This window comes from Ranitomeya variabilis, chromosome 1 (assembly GCF_051348905.1).
Source record: "Ranitomeya variabilis isolate aRanVar5 chromosome 1, aRanVar5.hap1, whole genome shotgun sequence".
Taxonomy (NCBI): Eukaryota; Metazoa; Chordata; class Amphibia; order Anura; family Dendrobatidae; genus Ranitomeya; species Ranitomeya variabilis.
This window is the reverse complement of record NC_135232.1, coordinates 818,721,599-818,740,834: the sequence shown is the minus strand read 5'-3', so window position 1 is coordinate 818,740,834 and position 19,236 is coordinate 818,721,599. Positions and strand designations below refer to the sequence as shown.

The following is a 19,236-nucleotide window of genomic DNA, read 5'->3' as shown; positions in this document are numbered from 1 at the left end:
TTTGCATTGAAAAGTCAAATGGCGCTCCTTCCCTTCCGAGCTCTGCCATGCGCCCAAACAGTGGTTTATCCCCATATATGAAGTATCAGCGTACTCAGGACAAATTGCACAACAACTTTTGGGGTCCAATTTATCCTGCTATTCTTGGGAAAATAAAAAATTTGGGGCAAAAATATCATTTTTTGTGAAAATTAATATTAATTTTTTTTTACGGCTCTACATTATAAACTTCTGTGAAGCACTTGGAGGTTCAAAGTGCTCACCACACATCTAGATTAGTTCCTTAGAGGGTCTACTTTCCAAAATGGTGTCACTTCTGGGGGTTTCCACTGTTTAGGCACGTCAGGGGCTCTCCAAACACAACATGGGTTCCGATCTCAATTCCAGCCAATTTTGCATTGAAAAGTCAAATGGCGCTCCTTCCCTTCCGAGCTCTGCCATGCGCCCAAACAGTGGTTTATCCCCATATATGAAGTATCAGCGTACTCAGGACAAATTGCACAACAACTTTTGGGGTCCAATTTATCCTGCTACCCTTGGGAAAATAAAAAATTTGGGGCAAAAAGATCATTTTTTGTGAAAATTAATATTAATTTTTTTTACGGCTCCACATTATAAACTTCTGTGAAGCACTTGGAGGTTCAAAGTGCTCACCACACATCTAGATTAGTTCCTTAGATGGTCTACTTTCCAAAATGGTGTCACTTGTGGGGGTTTCCACTGTTTAGGCACGTCAGGGGCTCTCCAAACACGACATGGGTTCCGATCTCAATTCCAGCCAATTTTGCATTGAAAAGTCAAATGGCGCTCCTTCCCTTCCGAGCTCTGCCATGTGCCCAATCAATGGTTTACCCCAACATGTGGGGTATCGGCGTACTCAGGACAAATTGTACAACAACTTTTTTGGTCCAATTTCTCCTGTTACCCTTGGTAAAATAAAACAAATTGGATCTGAAGTAAAAATTTTGTGAAAAAAAAGTTAAATGTTCAATTTTTTTTAAACATTCCAAAAATTCCTGTGAAGCACCTGAAGGGTTAATAAACTTTTTGAATGTGGTTTAGAGTACCTTGAGGGGTGCAGTTTTTAGAATGGTGTCACTTTTGGACATTTTCTGTCATATAGACCCCTCAAAGTCACTTCAAGTGTGAGGTGGTCCGTAAAAAAAATGGTTTTGCAAATTTTGTTGCAAAAATGAGAAATCGCTGGTCAACTTTTAACCCTTATAACTCCCTAACAAAAAAAAAATTATGTTTCCAAAATTGTGCTGATGTAAAGCAGACATGTGGGAAATGTTGTTTATTAACTATATTATGTGATATAACTCTCTAATTTAAGGGCATAAAAACGAAAAATTTGAAAATTGCTAAATTTTCATAATTTTCGACAAATTTCTGTTTTTTTCACAAATAAATGCAAGTCATATCGAAGAAGTTTTACCACTATCATAAAGTACAATATGTCACGAGAAAACAATCTCAGAATCACCAGGATCCGTTGAAGCGTTTCAGAGTTATGACCTCATAAAGTGACAGTGGTCAGAATTGTAAAAATTGGCCGTGTCACTTAGGTGAAAACAGGCTTTGGGGTGAAGGGGTTAAGGGGGCCTTCAATGAAAAATGTCAACAATATTCAGGTAGAAACCCTATTAAAAGCCTTGTTAAGGTTACCAGGTTCTTTGAATCGCTTTACCTCTACTTCCGTTAACATACTCGATCTTAGTACCAGTTCCTATACACTTCAGTTGTTGGTTAGGTGATTTAATATGTACGGAATATCTAATCAAATCTGAGGAAGATGACCAACCATACATATAAGTGAAGTCTCTAAATATACATCCTCTCCGAAAAAAAAGAAAAGAGGACACAGTTGTCAGCAGTAAAGAATTTATTTTTTACTCCTGTTGGTGCTTTTTGTTGGAGCTCCAAATCGATAGAGACATTATCTTGATTGAATGATATCTAAAACTTTCCCACTCTTCCTTCCTGAAGCACTATCCGTTGAACTAGGATATTCTGGGGATCTTTCTTTAGGTGCAAGATCCTATAGGGTGCTCCCTCCCTATCAGAGGATTCCTTGGTTATCGTCTCTCGTGTGAGGTCATGGGTGAGGGGAAACATGAGAATTAATTACCAGTAATTTGATTTTCCTGAAACCCATGACCGCACCCTCATTTTTTCTCCATCTGGTTTATGGTTAATGGTGGTTATCCATGTTTTCTTCTCACAATGAAGAATGGGCTTGAGTGAATGTATAAATAATAACAAGAATAATGATGATGGATTGGGGTGACTCTCACTTGATTCCTTGGAAACCACATTGAATGAGGAAGTGGGAGTTGCCTTTATGTCCAGTAATAGGGGCGCAGCCTACTCTCTCGTGTGCTGTCATGGGTTTCAGGAAAATCAAATTAACGGTAATATTCATTATTCCGCTTTATATGATCTACCTGCCCATAAGGATGGTTTAGGAGGATTGATGTCATGAACAGGTTCCCTTTAAAGATCCTATGTAGGGCTGAAAACATATCAAAAGGGTTGGGTTTTTTAATGTTTTTCAATTGCTTTCTGCTGGTTTTCAGGCATGTTTAGACAGAAATCCAGAAGCTTTTAAACCAAAAATTGGTAAAGGAAAGGAAGGAGAATCTGACCGACGACACAGCAAAGGCTGCAATTGCAAACGGTCTGGATGCCTAAAGAACTATTGTGAATGCTATGAGGTAAAGATGCTTCTTCGTTAGCTTGAAAAATCGTTCTTAAGGGGGTTGTTCACTATTTGGGACAATATATTTTTTAATGAAATAGGGGCAAAAAAAAAAATGTTTGCAGTTGGGTTAAATTAAAAATGTTGCACTGTTTGTCTTCTATAGTCTGTATTACACGGCCTATTGACTGGCTGCAGAATAAGTTCATTGAGAATCTGGCAGTCTGCCCACTTTGGTGGTATGACTGGGAGGTTGAAGCTCTTCTCGGCTGATTCATGACTAGAGATGAGCGAATATGTTCAGGTCCCTGCTTATTCGGCCAGCCATAGTTCTTACTGAATAAGCTACAGTGGGAACCCAGATACCTGGAGCGCTCCAGGCGATCAGCTGTTCAGGGCCGCAGCTGCATGTGTCGCCGATGTGACAGTCACTGCACAATGCATGGAGAGCCTGTGTGTTGTGACACAGCCGCGACACATGCAGCTGATCGGCCGGAGCCCTCCAGGTAGCCATGTTATCGTTGCAGCTATTCGGATAAGCTCTTATCCAAAGCTATTCAATCAACCCTAGTTATCACCTGTCCTAAGCATAGAGGATAACTTCCAAACCTAAAGGCCCCTTCACACATAGCGATTTACCAACGATCACGACCAGCGATACGACCTGGCCGTGATCGTTGGTAAGTCGCTGTGTGGTTGCTGGGGAGCTGTCACACAGACAGCTCTCTCCAGCGACCAACGATCAGGGGAACGACTTCGGCATCGTTGAAACTGTCTTCAACGATGCCGAAGTCCCCCTGCAGCACTCGGGTAACCAGGGTAAACATCGGGTTACTAAGCGCAGGGCCGCGCTTAGTAACCCGATGTTTACCCTGGTTACCAAAAAAAACAAACAGTACATACTCACCATCTGATGTCCGTCAGGTCCCTTGCCGTCTGCTTCCTGCTCTGATTGAGTGCCGCCGTACAGTGAGAGCAGAGCGCAGCGGTGACGTCACTGCTGTGCTGTGCTCTCACTGTACGGCCGGCAGTCAGTCAGAGCAGGAAGCAGACGGCAAGGGACCTGACGGACATCAGATGGTGAGTATGTAGTGTTTGTTTTTTTTTACATTTACGCTGGTAACCAGGGTAAACATCGGGTTACTAAGCGCGGCCCTGCGCTTAGTAACCCGATGTTTACCCTGGTTACCAGTTAAGACATCGCTGGATCGGTGTCACACACACCGATTCAGCGATGTCAGCGGGACCTCAACGATCAAAAAACGGCCCAGGCCATTCCGACACGACCAGCGACCTCGCAGCAGGGGCCTGATCGCTGGTACGTGTCACACATAGCGAGATCGCTACTGAGGTCGCTGTTGCGTCACAAAACTTGTGACTCAGCAGCGATCTCGCTATGTGTGACGGGGCCTTAAGAATACCCCTTTAACTACACAAAAAATATATAATTACCTTGCAGTGATCTAATCCTATTTTATGATTAAATGGTTTCTACAAAGAAGCTTGCTATGGATGACTAGATAAAGCCATACACTAAAGAAGCACATTTTTTTTTTCATCCCTTTCCACTGAGTTTTGAATTTTTCATTTTTTATTCTTCCCACAGGCTAAAATTATGTGCTCCTCGATATGCAAGTGCATAGGTTGCAAAAATTTTGAAGAGAGCCCGGAGCGTAAGACTCTAATGCACCTCGCCGATGCTGCAGAAGTGAGGGTGCAACAGCAAACTGCAGCCAAAACGAAATTGTCTTCTCAGATCTCAGACTTGCTCACAAGGCCAGCACCATCACTTTCAAGTGGAGGTGGAAAGTAAGCAGCTTCATTTACACTTTTCTCTGCCTTCATCCAGAATTATAATTTACCTTCTGTATTTCTCTCATCCCCATTTTTTTCTGTGAGTGACTGTAGATGTCTGAATCCTTACAGCGTGTGCACTTCACGCTGACCAGATTCTCCACTGTCATTGCCAAGACTCGGCAGAAACGCAACTGCACTTATGCAATTTGCATACTACCGGCAACATTCCGACTAGACGTGTTCAGCCTTAATCAGCTCGCTTGTATTGAGCAGAACTGAGCATGTCTAGTCTGCACGTGACCTCATGTATGCTATTCGCAAACTTGCAGTCACATGATCACACGATCTGTCGCTAAAAAGACCAGGCGGTGTACGCACTGTAAGTATTCAGAAGTCTTTGGTGACAGAGTGACTTCAGATTCACCAGACAACCCCTTAACTAGACAGCAAATTTAAGGCTACGGTGCCACGATGAGCTTTTGGTGAGTTTTTGATGTTGCAGATTTTCTGCACCCATTAAGTAAAATGGGTAATTTGCATTTTTTTTTTTTTCAAAATTACGCAGTGTCAAAAATTCGCCACATCTCTTGGTGGGAACGTAGCCTAAAGCTGTCTTCACATGTTGGCCATTTATGCCAGAGCTGGTGTACATTATAGATTCTGGGCAGCTAACATAGTCAGTTATTTGCCACTACCTTTTCCAGATCTTTGGGCCAAATCCCAGCATAATAAATATTTAGAAATATTTCAAAGCTTTGATTTTAGTGTTCGCAATCTGTTCCAAATCTCTTTAATTACACACATCATATAACAATATTTGTAGACTTGGTATTTACATACTGCATTTCAGATGTGTATCTGCTAACATGCACAGTCCCTGTCAAACGCTGGCATCCTGGAAATAAAACCTGGGTAGAGATGGAGCACCATCAGAACTAAAGACTGTGTTCTCTCAGAAACAGTGCCACCTCTGACCACAGATTGTGTGTGGTATTGCGGCTCGGCTCCAATCGGTTCAGTAGGACTGAGTTGCAATAGCAGACACAACCCACAGCCAGTGGTGCCACACTTATTCTGAAATGTTTTTCTAAGTCTGGACAACCCCTTTCAGTTATATAAACAGAAAAGATGCCAAACACTTTTAAAGGGGTTGTCCGATGTAAAATAAATAGTCTGCTGTCACTCTGTGTGACTGCAGACTTGTGAATCTTCCCAGGCACGCACTGTGCGCAGTGAGGATTTGTGGTTCTCTGCCCCGGGAACGGCAGTCAGTTATGTGACATGCATACTCCAGGCCAGAGCCCGTCCCATGGGCACGGTCTCTCTCCATACACTTATATAGAGCGAGGATGCGCCCACTAGATGGGTTCTGGCTTGGAGTAGGCATATCGCATAAGTGACTGCTGTTCCTGGGGCAGAGAACCACAAATCCTCACTGCGCACAGTGCGTGCCTGGGAAGATTCACGAGTCTGCAGTCACACAGAGAGAACTTTAATGGGAACCTGGCAGTCGATTCATGCTGCCCTTTCTACAGACAGCATGAGTCAGGGTCTGGCTCCATGATTGCAGCCAGGTACATGTCTCTCTGAAATGCTGCAGCCTTTCAGAGAAAGTGTAGTTTAAAGATCCGTCCATGGACCATAATGAGTCTCCGATATCCACACGTGCTAGAGGCCTGTCCATACATGAGATTGCCGCGGGGTGCCGTCTCCGGTTATGGTCCCCAGCTGTATGTTTCTATGCACAGCCGGGATCTGACTCATTCTGCCTCCACTTTGGCCTCTTTAATATCCCATTCGGGGCTGTGTGTATATGTACTTGTTATAACAAATATGTAAAGATGCTAGTTATTTTGAGGTTCTGCTTACATAGCCCCTTCCATTCTTTTAAGGCTACCGTTCACGTTCGTCACAAAGGAAGTCGCTGAGGCTACATGTGCATGTCTTCTCGCCCAGGCCGAGGAAGGAGAAAAGCTCTCGAAGTCCAAAGCTGCCACAGAGCGGATGATATTGGAGGAGTTTGGGCGTTGCTTAATGAGGGTAATTAACTCTGCAGGAAAAGCGAAAAGTGACCCTTGTCCTATGAGTTGTTGAACATGAGGCATATGGACTGGCACCAGTGATTGTGGCTATGAAAAGGAGAGGGTGCTTTCATGGAGAACATGGAAATCGCTGCCGCCTCGGCCCACGCTGTACGAATGACACAGAAAACTTACCCGCTGACTGTGACAGTGACGTTCCCCATGTACATACAGAAAAACAGATTTTATCAGAAACTCTGCTTTTAACTCTTGCAGTTGTCTTACCTGACTCTTGGCTTGTGCACAGGTGATGACCTCTCTTCCCCACCGGAGAATACAGATTTGTTCTTTGTTGCTTTGTCACGTTTTTCCTGATTTGATCAAGTATTTTACTGTTTGTTTTGAATCACCGAGTGTCTTATAATGGTCAGTTTTTGTTTTGCTGCCTGGAGTGGTAAGTTCCCAGTGCTGTGCTCCTGTAATCGCTTCCACGCCATGCTAATGGACATTTAAAGTGACGGGTGGAGGCAGTAACATCGCAATGGTTGGCTGACGTTCATTCATGTTGCCAATTTCATGGCAGAAGCACAAAACTCAATATGGTGCATTAACACATGGACTGCTTTCATGATAAGTTTGATAACTGCTATTAACCTCCTTAGGACATTTGGGAGTGATTGTTGGGATTCTATCCAGTGAGATATAATCCTGAGAGCAGCAAGTTCAAGATCTCCATGCAGATGAATTAAGATCCTACTCCGCTTCCTCTTAAGATAATGGCCAGTAGAGTATTTTAGAATAAGTTGGGAATTAATTGCCAATATTTTCATATTACACATGAAAATATCATACTATATGAGCCGAACCACAGCAGAATGAGGTAAGCGTTCTCATGTACAGGATGGAGGGCCTAACAAGACAGAAAGATGTTGTGGATCATTACACTTGTGCATATCTGCTATTAAGTATGTATTTTGTATATCACCATAGGTCATCATCAAGCCATGGCTGAAAACCGACCTTTTCATGAGTGGAGGGAATACCCGTGTGGCTTGGTCCACAACAGCATTTAAACAAAGTGTAGATTTTTATCACACATACATGTCTTATATGTGCTGCCCATAGATGGAGTAGCGTACATGAGCTGTTCCTTTAAGTGTTAATTTAGGCAATGAAAATTCATGCTTCTACCCCTATCTGTAGTAGGGATGTGTACCATAAAAATGCAGTGAAGTGAGGCTTTGGTGGAGTAAGGTCCTTGTACAATCAGACTTCACAAAGGCTAAGATGGTGCTGCCCATGCGCTCCACTTTGGTCTGTTTGTGGTATATTCACAGGTGGGTTCAGAATAGTGAAAAAAAAAATAGCATCAGAATTTTAAAGGGATGGCTGGGGGTTTAATCTTTAAGCACATTAGGCTTTGAAGCATGTGCAGAACATTTCCTACTGGGCTACCAGATAGCTTAGTAGTCATCGGCCACCACTCTATTTTAATGAAGCATGTCTGATTCCCGTTGGCAGGTGTCCCATTGGTCGGATCCTTAGGCCTTGTTCACACGATCCTTTTTTAGCTGCGGATTTTTCAGGTCCTGATTTGTGAAACCCGCAGTGCAAAACCTGCGGTGGTTTTCACTGTGGTTTTCCGTCCTTTTTCTACTGCGGATTCCACTGCGGGTTTCCAGCTGCTTTTTCCTATTGGTGCAGGTGGAAAACAGCAGCGGAATCCGCAGAAAGAATTGACATGGTACTTCTTTTTTTCCGCAGAAAATCAGCGCTGATTTTCCAGCGGAAAAAAGGAACGTCGGAACAGCGTTTTTTTTTTTCCATAGGGTAACATTGTACTGTACCCTGCATGGAAAAAGGCTGCGGATCCGCAGCAAAAACCGCATCGTGTGAACATAGCCTTAGCAATCAGCAAGTCATTACCAATCCTGTTTTATATAACTTCTCAGATTCTCGTTAATATGTAGAAAACAAATCGCTTTGTTCTTACTAGAGCAAAAAAGGCATTTCACCATGTAACCTCGTCTTCTGATTCCTCTTGTAGCATAGCCACATTTAAAAAAAAAAAAAAAAAAGCTTTTCTGTAAACATGAGCACTTAAATTACTCCCATATCAAATATTGATATCCTTGTGTCTCTAAGCCCAACCCCTGCACTGATTTGGCTTCTGTGCTTATCTACCCGCCACCACCCTCCTGGGAAGCGAAAGGGAAGTTTCTCCTGGCTGACCTCTCATTTCTCCCATCATGTTGTGTTCTAACTTTCTATGTCTGTTGGAAGTGTATAAATGTAAACTAGCGTGTAGATTATCCCATGGGTTTTACATTGTATGTTTTGTAGAGCCACAACTGTTAGTACTGTACATAATCTGTCCGTAACTCCCCCTTTTTCACCTCTTGTGATGTGTATTTATACCTTGTGCAGAAAATGTGAATTTTAAAATGCAGTTGTAGATTATGTATACTGACTTTCTGGCTTGTGAAATTAAGGTGCAACTAATTCTATTCCTAGTATATGTATTTTTTTCCCCCTCAAAATAATTATATTGTCTAAGTATTTTTTTTTTCTTTGGAAGTGGAACAAAGGCCAAAGATTCAAGATGCTTAAACTGTAGATAAGAACAGACACACAGCATTAGTAAGTGGTGTTTAGCTGCCGCTCTGGCACAGCAACTTTTGTTATATAGACCTGTCAAGAAGTGGGATTGGCGCTATTCTGTTAAAGCTTTTAAAATGGTACCCATCATTTACAGATAATATTTGACATTTCAAAATGTTCAGTCGGTTGGAATCAGGTGCTAAACGCTTCCTTGCTAGTTTAACTTTCTGCCTATGCACAGTAAGTTGCCAATCAGTGGTATGGTCTGGGCTATGCAGATGTCAGCATTCGCAAAACTGGTAGATCTGCAGAAGATAATTGATTTTAGCAAACCTGCAGCCAGAAGCTGGCTAATGGGGGTAGCAAAAACCTGATGACATGTTCACTACACAGTCTTTATCTAATTGGGTCTTACGAGCCGGAATTAAACATTTCTTCCACTGAGTTTTTTTTGGCACCTGATAGTATAAGAATAAAATACATACAGGGGAGTCACTTTTTGTGCTGGCTCAGAAAATGGTGCCGCTGCCTCAGTTAGATGGTAGGGTTTTAGGAAGCCACTGAGCTGTATCTTGAATACAGGTGTATATATATTTGTATGGTTATCAAATAGGATATTCTAGAATTCCCTGTTAACAGATGGTTAGTGTAATAAATATTGATTAGTCTATTTGCAAACCATGCACTTAGCTGCAGTGTGTTGTGCCTTGACATAGCCCCCTTATGGGATCTAACCCTCAGCTACACTGACCTACATGACCACAACATTTCCATTCCAGCTGCCCTGTCCAGGAAGCCATTGCCACCTAATGGGGTGAGGCGCGTGCTGGGAAGATATTGGGAGTCTAGTCCACTGTGATGATCACGTGCCAGTGTGGGCTAAAGCATAGAAGGCATGGATCACCTCTGTATCCAATGAGATGTTCTAGCTTATTTCAGACCAGGCTCCACATAAAGGCCAGAGCTGTGCCATAAAAACTATTGACCTTTGTTCTCAGGTACTAAGATCTAGGTTGGGCAAAGCATGTTTGCTTTTCTACACAGGTGTGAGCAGAGGTTTCGGTTAGCCAAAGTACATAATAAAATCATTTTCTACCCACTCTATATACAAACATTTTTTTTACACATCCACCTTTGTTTCTTTAAGTGGTTGAGTTGCTTTTAGACAATATTTTAGTATCAAAATTATGGTGCAAGGCTCAAGATTGCGTTGGATGAATGATTAAAGATGCAGCCAGTTTATCATCCTGCATGAGCCACTGTGATAAATCTGGTGCATATTCAGACTCCCTGTTCTGGATTTACACTGCTTATATTGGGACAGGACTAGTTCCTAGAGGCTCTATTAAAAAAATAGTGTCACTTGTGAACCAAGAAATCCTATTTTCTATCATTTAAGTTAACATAAGAGTAATTTTCTCTTTAATAAAAGGTTAATGAGACATCAGAGGTAGGGGTAAGAGAATAAAGGTCAATGTATCTGGCCTTTCCAGCAGCATAGTTTTGGAGTTTCTCACTTTTTTGGATTCAATATAAACTGAATGGGACATACAAGTGCATCAATAAGTAACAGGGTTTTTGGGAAGGCTGGCATGCTCCGATTAGGGGGTCTGGAACCATTGGGCTGCAATTACAGAGTAGCTTACAAATCTACTACACTTTTCAAACTCCGCTGTGTACATAAAGTTCTGTGATCAGAATTATTCCCATGGAAAACTAATGTATAAAATAAATGGGGAAATATTGTACATTCACACTTCTGAACGATAAACCCTGACGGAAGCATGCAACAGCGGAGAATCATGAACTCGGCCAGCTTACAGCACCATAGACTGCTACATGGGTCTGTTCCTGTTAGTTAAAGCCGCTGCCCATATTTTTATGCCATTTGTTCTTTCAGCTTCAAATATTTGGGAGAACCTTGTCTTTTTCTAGTTCTGTGTACATCAAAAAAGTAGAACAGAAATTTATATTTACTAGAATGTCTAAAAGATACTTTCTATATTGTAAAAAGCAAATGAAAAATCACAGAAATAAACATTTATACTATTCTGGAGTTTGTGTGGTTTTAATTGCATGCACACACTTAAAGGGAACCTATCACCCCGTTTTTTAAAGATTAGATAAAAATAGTGTGAAATAGGGGCAGAGCTGGGCTTTACATTAGTGCCTTTTTACCCCCGTTAGGCTGCCGAAATACCTTTGTGAAGTGGCCGTTTTGTCCTGTCACTCAAGTTGGTCAGGTCGGATGGGTGTGGTCACAGCGCTGTTTCTCCCCCAGATCAGGCTCATCATTACGTTGGTGGCGTAGTGGTGTGCGCATGTCCAAGGTCCCGAATCCTGCACAGGGGTGTGAAAATAGCAGCGATGTCCGTTATTCCATTGGTGGTCGGTGGGCGCGGCCATCTTGCTTCACGAAAATGGCCGCCGCGATAGCCATCTGCGCACGCGCGGATGCCCGCGGCCATTTTCCTGAAGCCGCGGCCAGCAGGGCGCCGCTTCTGCGCACGCGCGGCCAAAGCAAGATGGCCGCGCCCACCGACCACCAATGGAATAACGGACATCGCTGCTATTTTCACACCCCTGTGCAGGATTCGGGACCTTGGACATGCGCACACCACTACGCCACCAACGTAATGATGAGCCTGATCTGGGGGAGAAACAGCGCTGTGACCACGCCCATCCGACCTGACCAACTTGAGTGACAGGACAAAACGGCCACTTCACAAAGGTATTTCGGCAGCCTAACGGGGGTGTAAAGGCACCAAAAAGGCACTAATGTAAAGCCCAGCTCTGCCCCTATTTCACACTATTTTTATCTAATCTTTAAAAAACGGGGTGATAGGTTCCCTTTAATATCTTGGCAGGAAACTGCAGCAAAAGATGTCCTCTACAAACATTTTTACCTAGGGCGGTGATAAAGGGGAGTTTGATTTACTATTTGTATTGGGTTTTTATGTTTGGCAGCTGTCACACTAAAGATGCTTTTTATTGCAGAAACGTTTTTTTGCATCACCACATTTTGAGAGCTATAATTTTTCTATATGTTGGTCCAGAGTCATGTGAGGTCTTGTGTTTTGCGGGACAAGTTGACGTTTTTATTGATAACATTTTCGGGCACATGACATTTTTTGATCACTTTTTATTCTGATTTTTGTTAGGCAGAATGACCAAAAACCTGCTATTCATGAATTTATTTTGGGTGGGGAGTTTATATTTCACACTTGGTAAAATTGATAAATCAGTTTTATTCTTCGGGTTAGTACGATTACAGCGATACCTCATTTATGTCATTTAATGGTTTTTGCACTTTTATACAATAAAAACATTACCGTATATACTCTAGTATAAGCCGACCCGAGTATAAGCAGACCCCCCCTAATTTTGCAACCAAAAACTGGGAAAACTTATTGACTCGAGTATAAGCCTAGAGTGGAAAACGCAGCAGCTACTGGTAAATGTCAAAAATCAAAATAGATACCAATAAAAGTAAAATTAATTGAGACATCAGTAGGTTAAGTGTTTTTGAATATCCATATTGAATCAGGAGCCCCATATAATGCTCCATGCAGTTCATTATGGCCCCATAGATGCCCCATATAATGCTCCATGCAGTTCTTTATGGCCCCATATAATGCTCCATGCAGTTCATTATGGCCCCATAGATGCCCCATATAATGCTCCATGCAGTTCATTATGGCCCCATATAATGCTCCATGCAGTTCATTATGGCCCCATAGATGCCCCATATAATGCTCCATGCAGTTCTTTATGGCCCCATATAATGCTCCATGCAGTTATGGCCCCATAGATGCTCCATATAATGCTCCATGCAGTTCTTTATGGCCCCATAGATGCTCCATATAATGCTCCATGCAGTTATGGCCCCATAGATGCTCCATGCAGTTCTTTATGGCCCATAGATGCTCCATATAATGCTCCATGCAGTTATGGCCCCATAGATGCGCCACATAATGCTCCATGCAGTTCTTTATGGCCCCATAGATGCTCCATATAATGCTCCATGCAGTTCTTTATGGCCCCATAGATGCTCCATGCAGTTCTTTATGGCCCCATAGATGCTCCACATAATGCTCCATGCAGTTCTTTATGGCCCCATAGATGCTCCATATAATGCTCCATGCAGTTCTTTATGGCCCCATAGATGCTCCATATAATGCTCCATGCAGTTATGGCCCCATAGATGCTCCATGCAGTTCTTTATGGCCCCATAGATGCTCCATATAATGCTCCATGCAGTTCTTTATGGCCCCATAGATGCTCCATGCAGTTCTTTATGGCCCCATAGATGCTCCACATAATGCTCCATGCAGTTCTTTATGGCCCCATAGATGCTCCATATAATGCTCCATGCAGTTATGGCCCCATAGATGCTCCATATAATGCTCCATGCAGTTCTTTATGGCCCCATAGATGCTCCATATAATGCTCCATGCAGTTATGGCCCCATAGATGCCCCATATAATGCTCCATGCAGTTCTTTATGGCTCCATATAATGCTCCATGCAGTTCTTTATGGCCCCATATAATGCTCCATGCAGTTCTTTATGGCTCCATATAATGCTCCATGCAGTTATGGCCCCATAGATGCCCCATATAATGCTCCATGCAGTTCTTTATGGCCCCATAGATGCTCCATACAGCATTGTGCCACATGTAATGCTGCTGCAATTAAAAAAAAAAAAAAAAACACTCACCTCTCATCGCTGCCCGCTGCTCCTCAGCGTCCCATCTCTCCGCACTGACTGTTCAGGCAGAGGGCGGCACGCACACTAATACGTCATCGTGCCCTCTGACCTGCACAGTCACTGCAAGAGGACGGGAAGACTGAGCGGCGCCCGGCGAATGGAACGCGGACAGGTGAATATGAAATACCTGGTCCCGGCTCCCCTGACGCTGTCCCTGCCTGTCCCATGGTACTGCAGCTTCTTCCTGTAATGAGCGGTCACTGGTACCGCTCATTACAGTAATGAATGTGGCTCCGCCCCTATGGGAGTGGAGTCCATATTCTTTACTTTAATGAGCGGTACCACGTGATGGCTGAATAGAGGAAGAGCTGCAGCAAGGGAGAGCATGAGACAGGCTGGGATAGTGTTAGGAGCATGTGAGTATGCGACAGTCCTCTCTCCCCCTCACCCGCCGAACATGACTCGAGTATAAGCCGAGAGGGGCACTTTCAGCCCAAAAATTTGGGCTGAAAATCTCGGCTTATACTCGAGTATATAAGGCAATGCAAAAATAGTTTTTTATTCTGAGGGCTATAACTTTTTTGCTGTATGGCGGCTTATTTTTTGCTGGACAAGATGACTTTAGCGGTATGATGTTTATTTATATCCGTCTTTGATTGCACGTTATTCCACTTTTTGTTCGGCGGTATGATAAAGCATTGTTTTTTGCCTTTTTTTTGGTGTTCACTGAAGGGGTTAACTAGTGGGACAGTTTTATAGGTCAGGTCATTACAGACATGGTGATACTAAATGTGTGTACTATTGTTTTTTTATTTACATAAAGAAATGTATTTATTGGAACTATTTTTAAAAAAAAATTTTTACAGTGTAATTTTATTTTTTCTTCTACTTTGTCCCAGGGTGGGACGTCACTATGTAGTTTCAGATTCCTGATCTGACACTTTGCACAGCACCATGTCAGATCAGTGATCTGACAGGCAGTGCAGGAGGCTGGCAAGCCACCTCCCTGCAGGGGATCCAGGGCCTGCAGGGAGAAAAGAGGAGACCTTGTGATCGCGTTGTTCCAATTGCGTTGTTCTGAGGGTCTCAGGGATGCACGCAGGGAGCCCTCTCCCTGCACAATGCTTCCCTATGCCACAATCATGTTTGATTGCATGTTGGATATTTATTATCCAACCCAGCTCCATTAGAGTTGATGTTACTACTGAAACTTGATGAGTGCAGTGGGACTCTGACCTCCCTATTAGAATAGGGAATTGTCCGATATGGGACAATTACTACATCCTGGGACCGGAGGTATGACATTACTTCCACCATCACTTTGGTGAAAACCCTGGGGGCTGTAGACAGGCCAAATGGAAGGGCTGTATATTGGTAATGTTTTATCTGATTTTGAACATAGAGCTACTCTCTAGTATTTCCGATATTCCTGATGTATTGGCATATGGTAGTATGCATCTTTTAAGTCTATTACTGCCATGAAGCAGTGTTGGAAGAGAAGTTTTACAGTCGTGTGGATAGACTCCATCTTGAAGGAATAGTTCTCTATCGATTAATTGAGCTTCCTTAGATTTATTATGGTTCTCCAAGAGCCATCCGGTTTTTGGATTAGAGGGGGGAGTAAAATCCACCTCCTTCCCGAGCCGGGACTTCCTGAAGAACCTTTTTGTGAATAAGTCCCAAGACCTCGGTTTCCAGGGCAGATTGCTCCTGCTGGGACCTTCTTCCGGGAGTTGTTATAAAGTTTTGCCTGGGTGGACGGATGAATTTTATTTTTAGGCTGTCTTTGATAATATTCACAACCCAGGTACTGGGGGAGATATTTAACCAGGCCGGAAAGAAGAGGGAGAGTCTTCCTCCCACTTCTGGCGTAATGTCATTGGGGGGGTGGGGGGGGGGAGGGATTATTTTGCTGATGTAGAGGGCCCTTTAAACATGTAGCCCGATCCTCTTATCCTTAAAGTCCCAATTTTTCCTCTCCCCTGGGGGGCGACCTCTGTTATATCTTCTCCAAAAAAAAGGTTTTTTGGAATCTTTGGGGATATTGGGAAAAACTCTCCTGCATGTTCCAGGATCTCTTCTAGTTTTTTCCCGAAAAGGAGTTGGCCATCGCATTGAATGGAGCACAGCTTATGTTTAGATGGCAAATCCCCCGGGCAACCCTTGAGCCAAAGGGCTCTTCTTACCACATTGGACAAGCTCGCTGCTCTGGCTGTTAGTCTTGCGGAATCTGCAGAAGAGTCTGCCAAGAAAGCTGCTGCTCCTTGCACTAAAGATATATTTGCAAGGATGTTGCCTCTGGGTACTTTGTCCCTTAGCTGATCCTCTATCTGCTGTAGGCAGACCATGAGGGTATGTGCACATGCTGCGGATCCGCAGCAGTTTCCCATGCGTTTACAGTATAATGTAAACCTATGGGAAACGAAATCCGCAGTGCACATGCTGTGGAAAAAACGCACGGAAACGCAGCGGTTTATATTCCGCAGCATGTCAATTCTTTGTGCGGATTCCGCTGCGGGTTTACACCTGCTCCAATAGAAGACTGCAGGTGTAAACCCGCAGTGGAATCCGCAATAGAAACCGCGATAAATCCGCAGGAAAAAACAGCGGTTTTGCCCTGCGGATTTATCAAACCTGCTGTGGAAAGTTCCGCTAAGGAATCCGCAGCGTGGGCACATGGCCTGAGAGCACAGGCCGTACATGTCCCAGCAATTGCTGGCTTCAGGCCCCCCGCTGAGGCTTCCCAGATATGTCTCAGAAAACTGCTTTTTTATCAAGCGGGTCTTTGAGAACACCCGAGTCTTCTCACGGAAGGGATGATCTTTTTAAACATTTGGCTACTGCCCCATCAATTTTAGGGATTTTCTCCCAGGATTCAGAGTCTTTCTTCAAGAGGATATCTCCTTTTGGATGAAGAAGGCAAAGTACCCATTTTTTCAGGTTTTTTTCCACTCTCAATGCTTTGGTTTTCGCATTGACCGGAAACGTGCGTTTCCTTTTTCTCTTCTAAGCCACCAAACATGACATCTTCTAGTGACCTAGGTGTCTTCTCCTCTAACACCATTGCAGATCTAACGGCTTTAACTAATTTGTCTATGTCCTCAGTTGGAAAACATGGACAACCTCCTGAATCACTGTCCGAGGAGGAATCTGAAGACTGGATAGAGGCCGAGGAGGTAGAGGGAGATGGGACGATTTATGACTCCTGTCTGAGAGGCATCTGACTCTGTAGACACCTTACGGCTTTTCCTTCTCGGTTTATTAAGGGCCATTTTCAAGAAGTCTTTTATTTCTGCCTGTATTATGGCTTTAACCCCTTCCCGACATGTGACGGAATAGTACGTCACATGTCGGGACCCCCGCTTTGATGTGCGCTCCGGCGGTGAGCGCACATCAAAGTCGCGAAATGTCAGCTGTTTTTTACAGCTGACATGTGCGCGCAATAGCGGCGGGTGAAATCGCGATCACCCGCCGCTATTAACTAGTTAAATGCCGCTGTCAAACGCAGACAGCGGCATTTAACTACCGCATCCGGCCGTGCGGCCGGATATGAGCGCATCGCCGACCCCCGTCACATGATCGGAGGTCGGCGATGCTTGTACATTGTAACCATAGAGGTCCTGGAGACCTCTATGGTTACTGATCGCCGGTGGCTGTGAGCGCCCCCCTGTGGTCGGCGCTCACAGCACACCTGCATTTTAGCTACATAACAGGGATCTGATGATCGCTGTTATGTAGCAGAGCCGATCGGGCTGTGCCTGCTTCTAGCCTCCCATGGAGGCTATAGAAGCATGGCAAAAGTAAAAAAAAAAAGTTTTTAAAAATGTGAAAAAAATAAAAAAAATATAAAAGTTTAAATCACCCCCCTTTCGCCCCAATCAAAATAAATCAATAAAAAAAAAACCCAACCTACACATATTTGGTATCGCCGCGTTCAGAATCGCCCGATCTATCAATAAAAAAAAGCATTAACCTGATCGCTAAATGGCGTAATGAGAAAAAAATTTGAAACGCCAGATTTACGTTTTTTTGGTCGCCACGACATTGCATTAAAATGCAATAACGGGCGATCAAAAGAACGTATCTACACCAAAATGCTATCATTAAAAACGCCAGCTCGGCACGCAAAAAATAAGCCCTCACCTGACCCCAGATCACAAAAAATGGAGACGCTACGAGTATCGGAAAATGGCGCAATTTTGTTTTGTTTTTTGCAAAGTTTGGAATTTTTTTTCACCACTTAGGTGAAAAATAACCTAGTCATGTTAGGTGTCTATGAACTCGTAGTGACCTGGAGAATCATAATGGTAGGTCAGTTTTAGCATTTAGTGAACCTAGCAAAATAGTGAAGCAAAAAACAAGTGTGGGATTGCACTTTTTTTGCAATTTCACTGCACTTGGAATTTTTTTCCCGTTTTCTAGTACACGACATGCTAAAACCAATGATGTCGTTCAAAAGTACAACTCGTCCCGCAAAAAATAAGCCCTCACATGGCCAAATTGACGGAAAAATAAAAAAGTTATGGCTCTGGGAAGGAGGGGAGCGAAAAACGAAAACGGAAAAAGCTCCGGGGGTGAAGGGGTTAAGGCTAGTGGCAAAATTAGGGGTCTCTTGTATAGTTTTACTAATGCAGTTAGCAGAGATCCTTCTGCCACTGAACTGCAAGCGGGTCTTTACAAAAGGCACACTCTCGGTTCTTTGATTTACCGCTAGCTTTCCTGGACCCCTAGTGATCAAAACAGAAAAAATGGACCCTGTTACCATAAGGGTGACATTCACGTAGATCACTCACCACCGCCGACAATCAAGGGTACCGGTTTTGAAGGCTGGACAGATGCACGTTAAGCGTAAATTTTACTTTAGTTGGATTTTTGTCATCACAAGTATTTTCTCAACGCTCAAGTGCCTTTGGCTGTTAACCTCTTCACTCCTGCTCAAGTGACTGCTGTAGGGGGCTCCTGGGTGCATGCTAGTCATGCAAGAATCATACCAAAGCAAGACAATTAGAAAACTGGAATAAAATAAGCAAGTCTCATTTAAAACAGATTTGTAATTTTAGTACATGGGATAAAGACAGGGATAAAGACAGTGCCCAAGACACTGGGACAGCAGAGTTCGGAAGACTGCTGCATTGTAGTGTACCACAAGGGGGCAGCAGCATACAGTATTGCACATACAGCAGGTATATGAATACCGTCATGAATGGGAGAAATTAATGAACCATCAGCATGTGCCAAAAACAGAAAGGATGTCTGTAGAAGTTGTTATGGGCACACATCCCCTGTAAACACCACACTGAATGCATACCAACAATCCTAAAAAACAGTGCACAGAACTGAAGCATACCCCAAACATTGGGGCACAAACCTCCCAAGCACCAGTCACACATATGCACCATTATAATAA

General features: G+C 43.4%; 1 protein-coding gene across 1 annotated transcript in view; it reads left to right on the top strand.

The window, feature by feature from the left end:
• The window catches only part of LIN54 (lin-54 DREAM MuvB core complex component), a 39,551-nt gene extending 32,672 nt beyond the window's left edge, over positions 1-6,879 (top strand). Inside the window, exons 12-14 of the mRNA XM_077274808.1 lie at positions 2,580-2,717; positions 4,308-4,510; positions 6,391-6,879. Coding sequence (XP_077130923.1) covers positions 2,580-2,717; positions 4,308-4,510; positions 6,391-6,592 — 543 coding nt within the window. The 3' untranslated portion in view covers positions 6,593-6,879. The remainder of the gene's footprint in view (positions 1-2,579; positions 2,718-4,307; positions 4,511-6,390) is intronic.
• Positions 6,880-19,236: the final 12,357 nt, after the last annotated feature.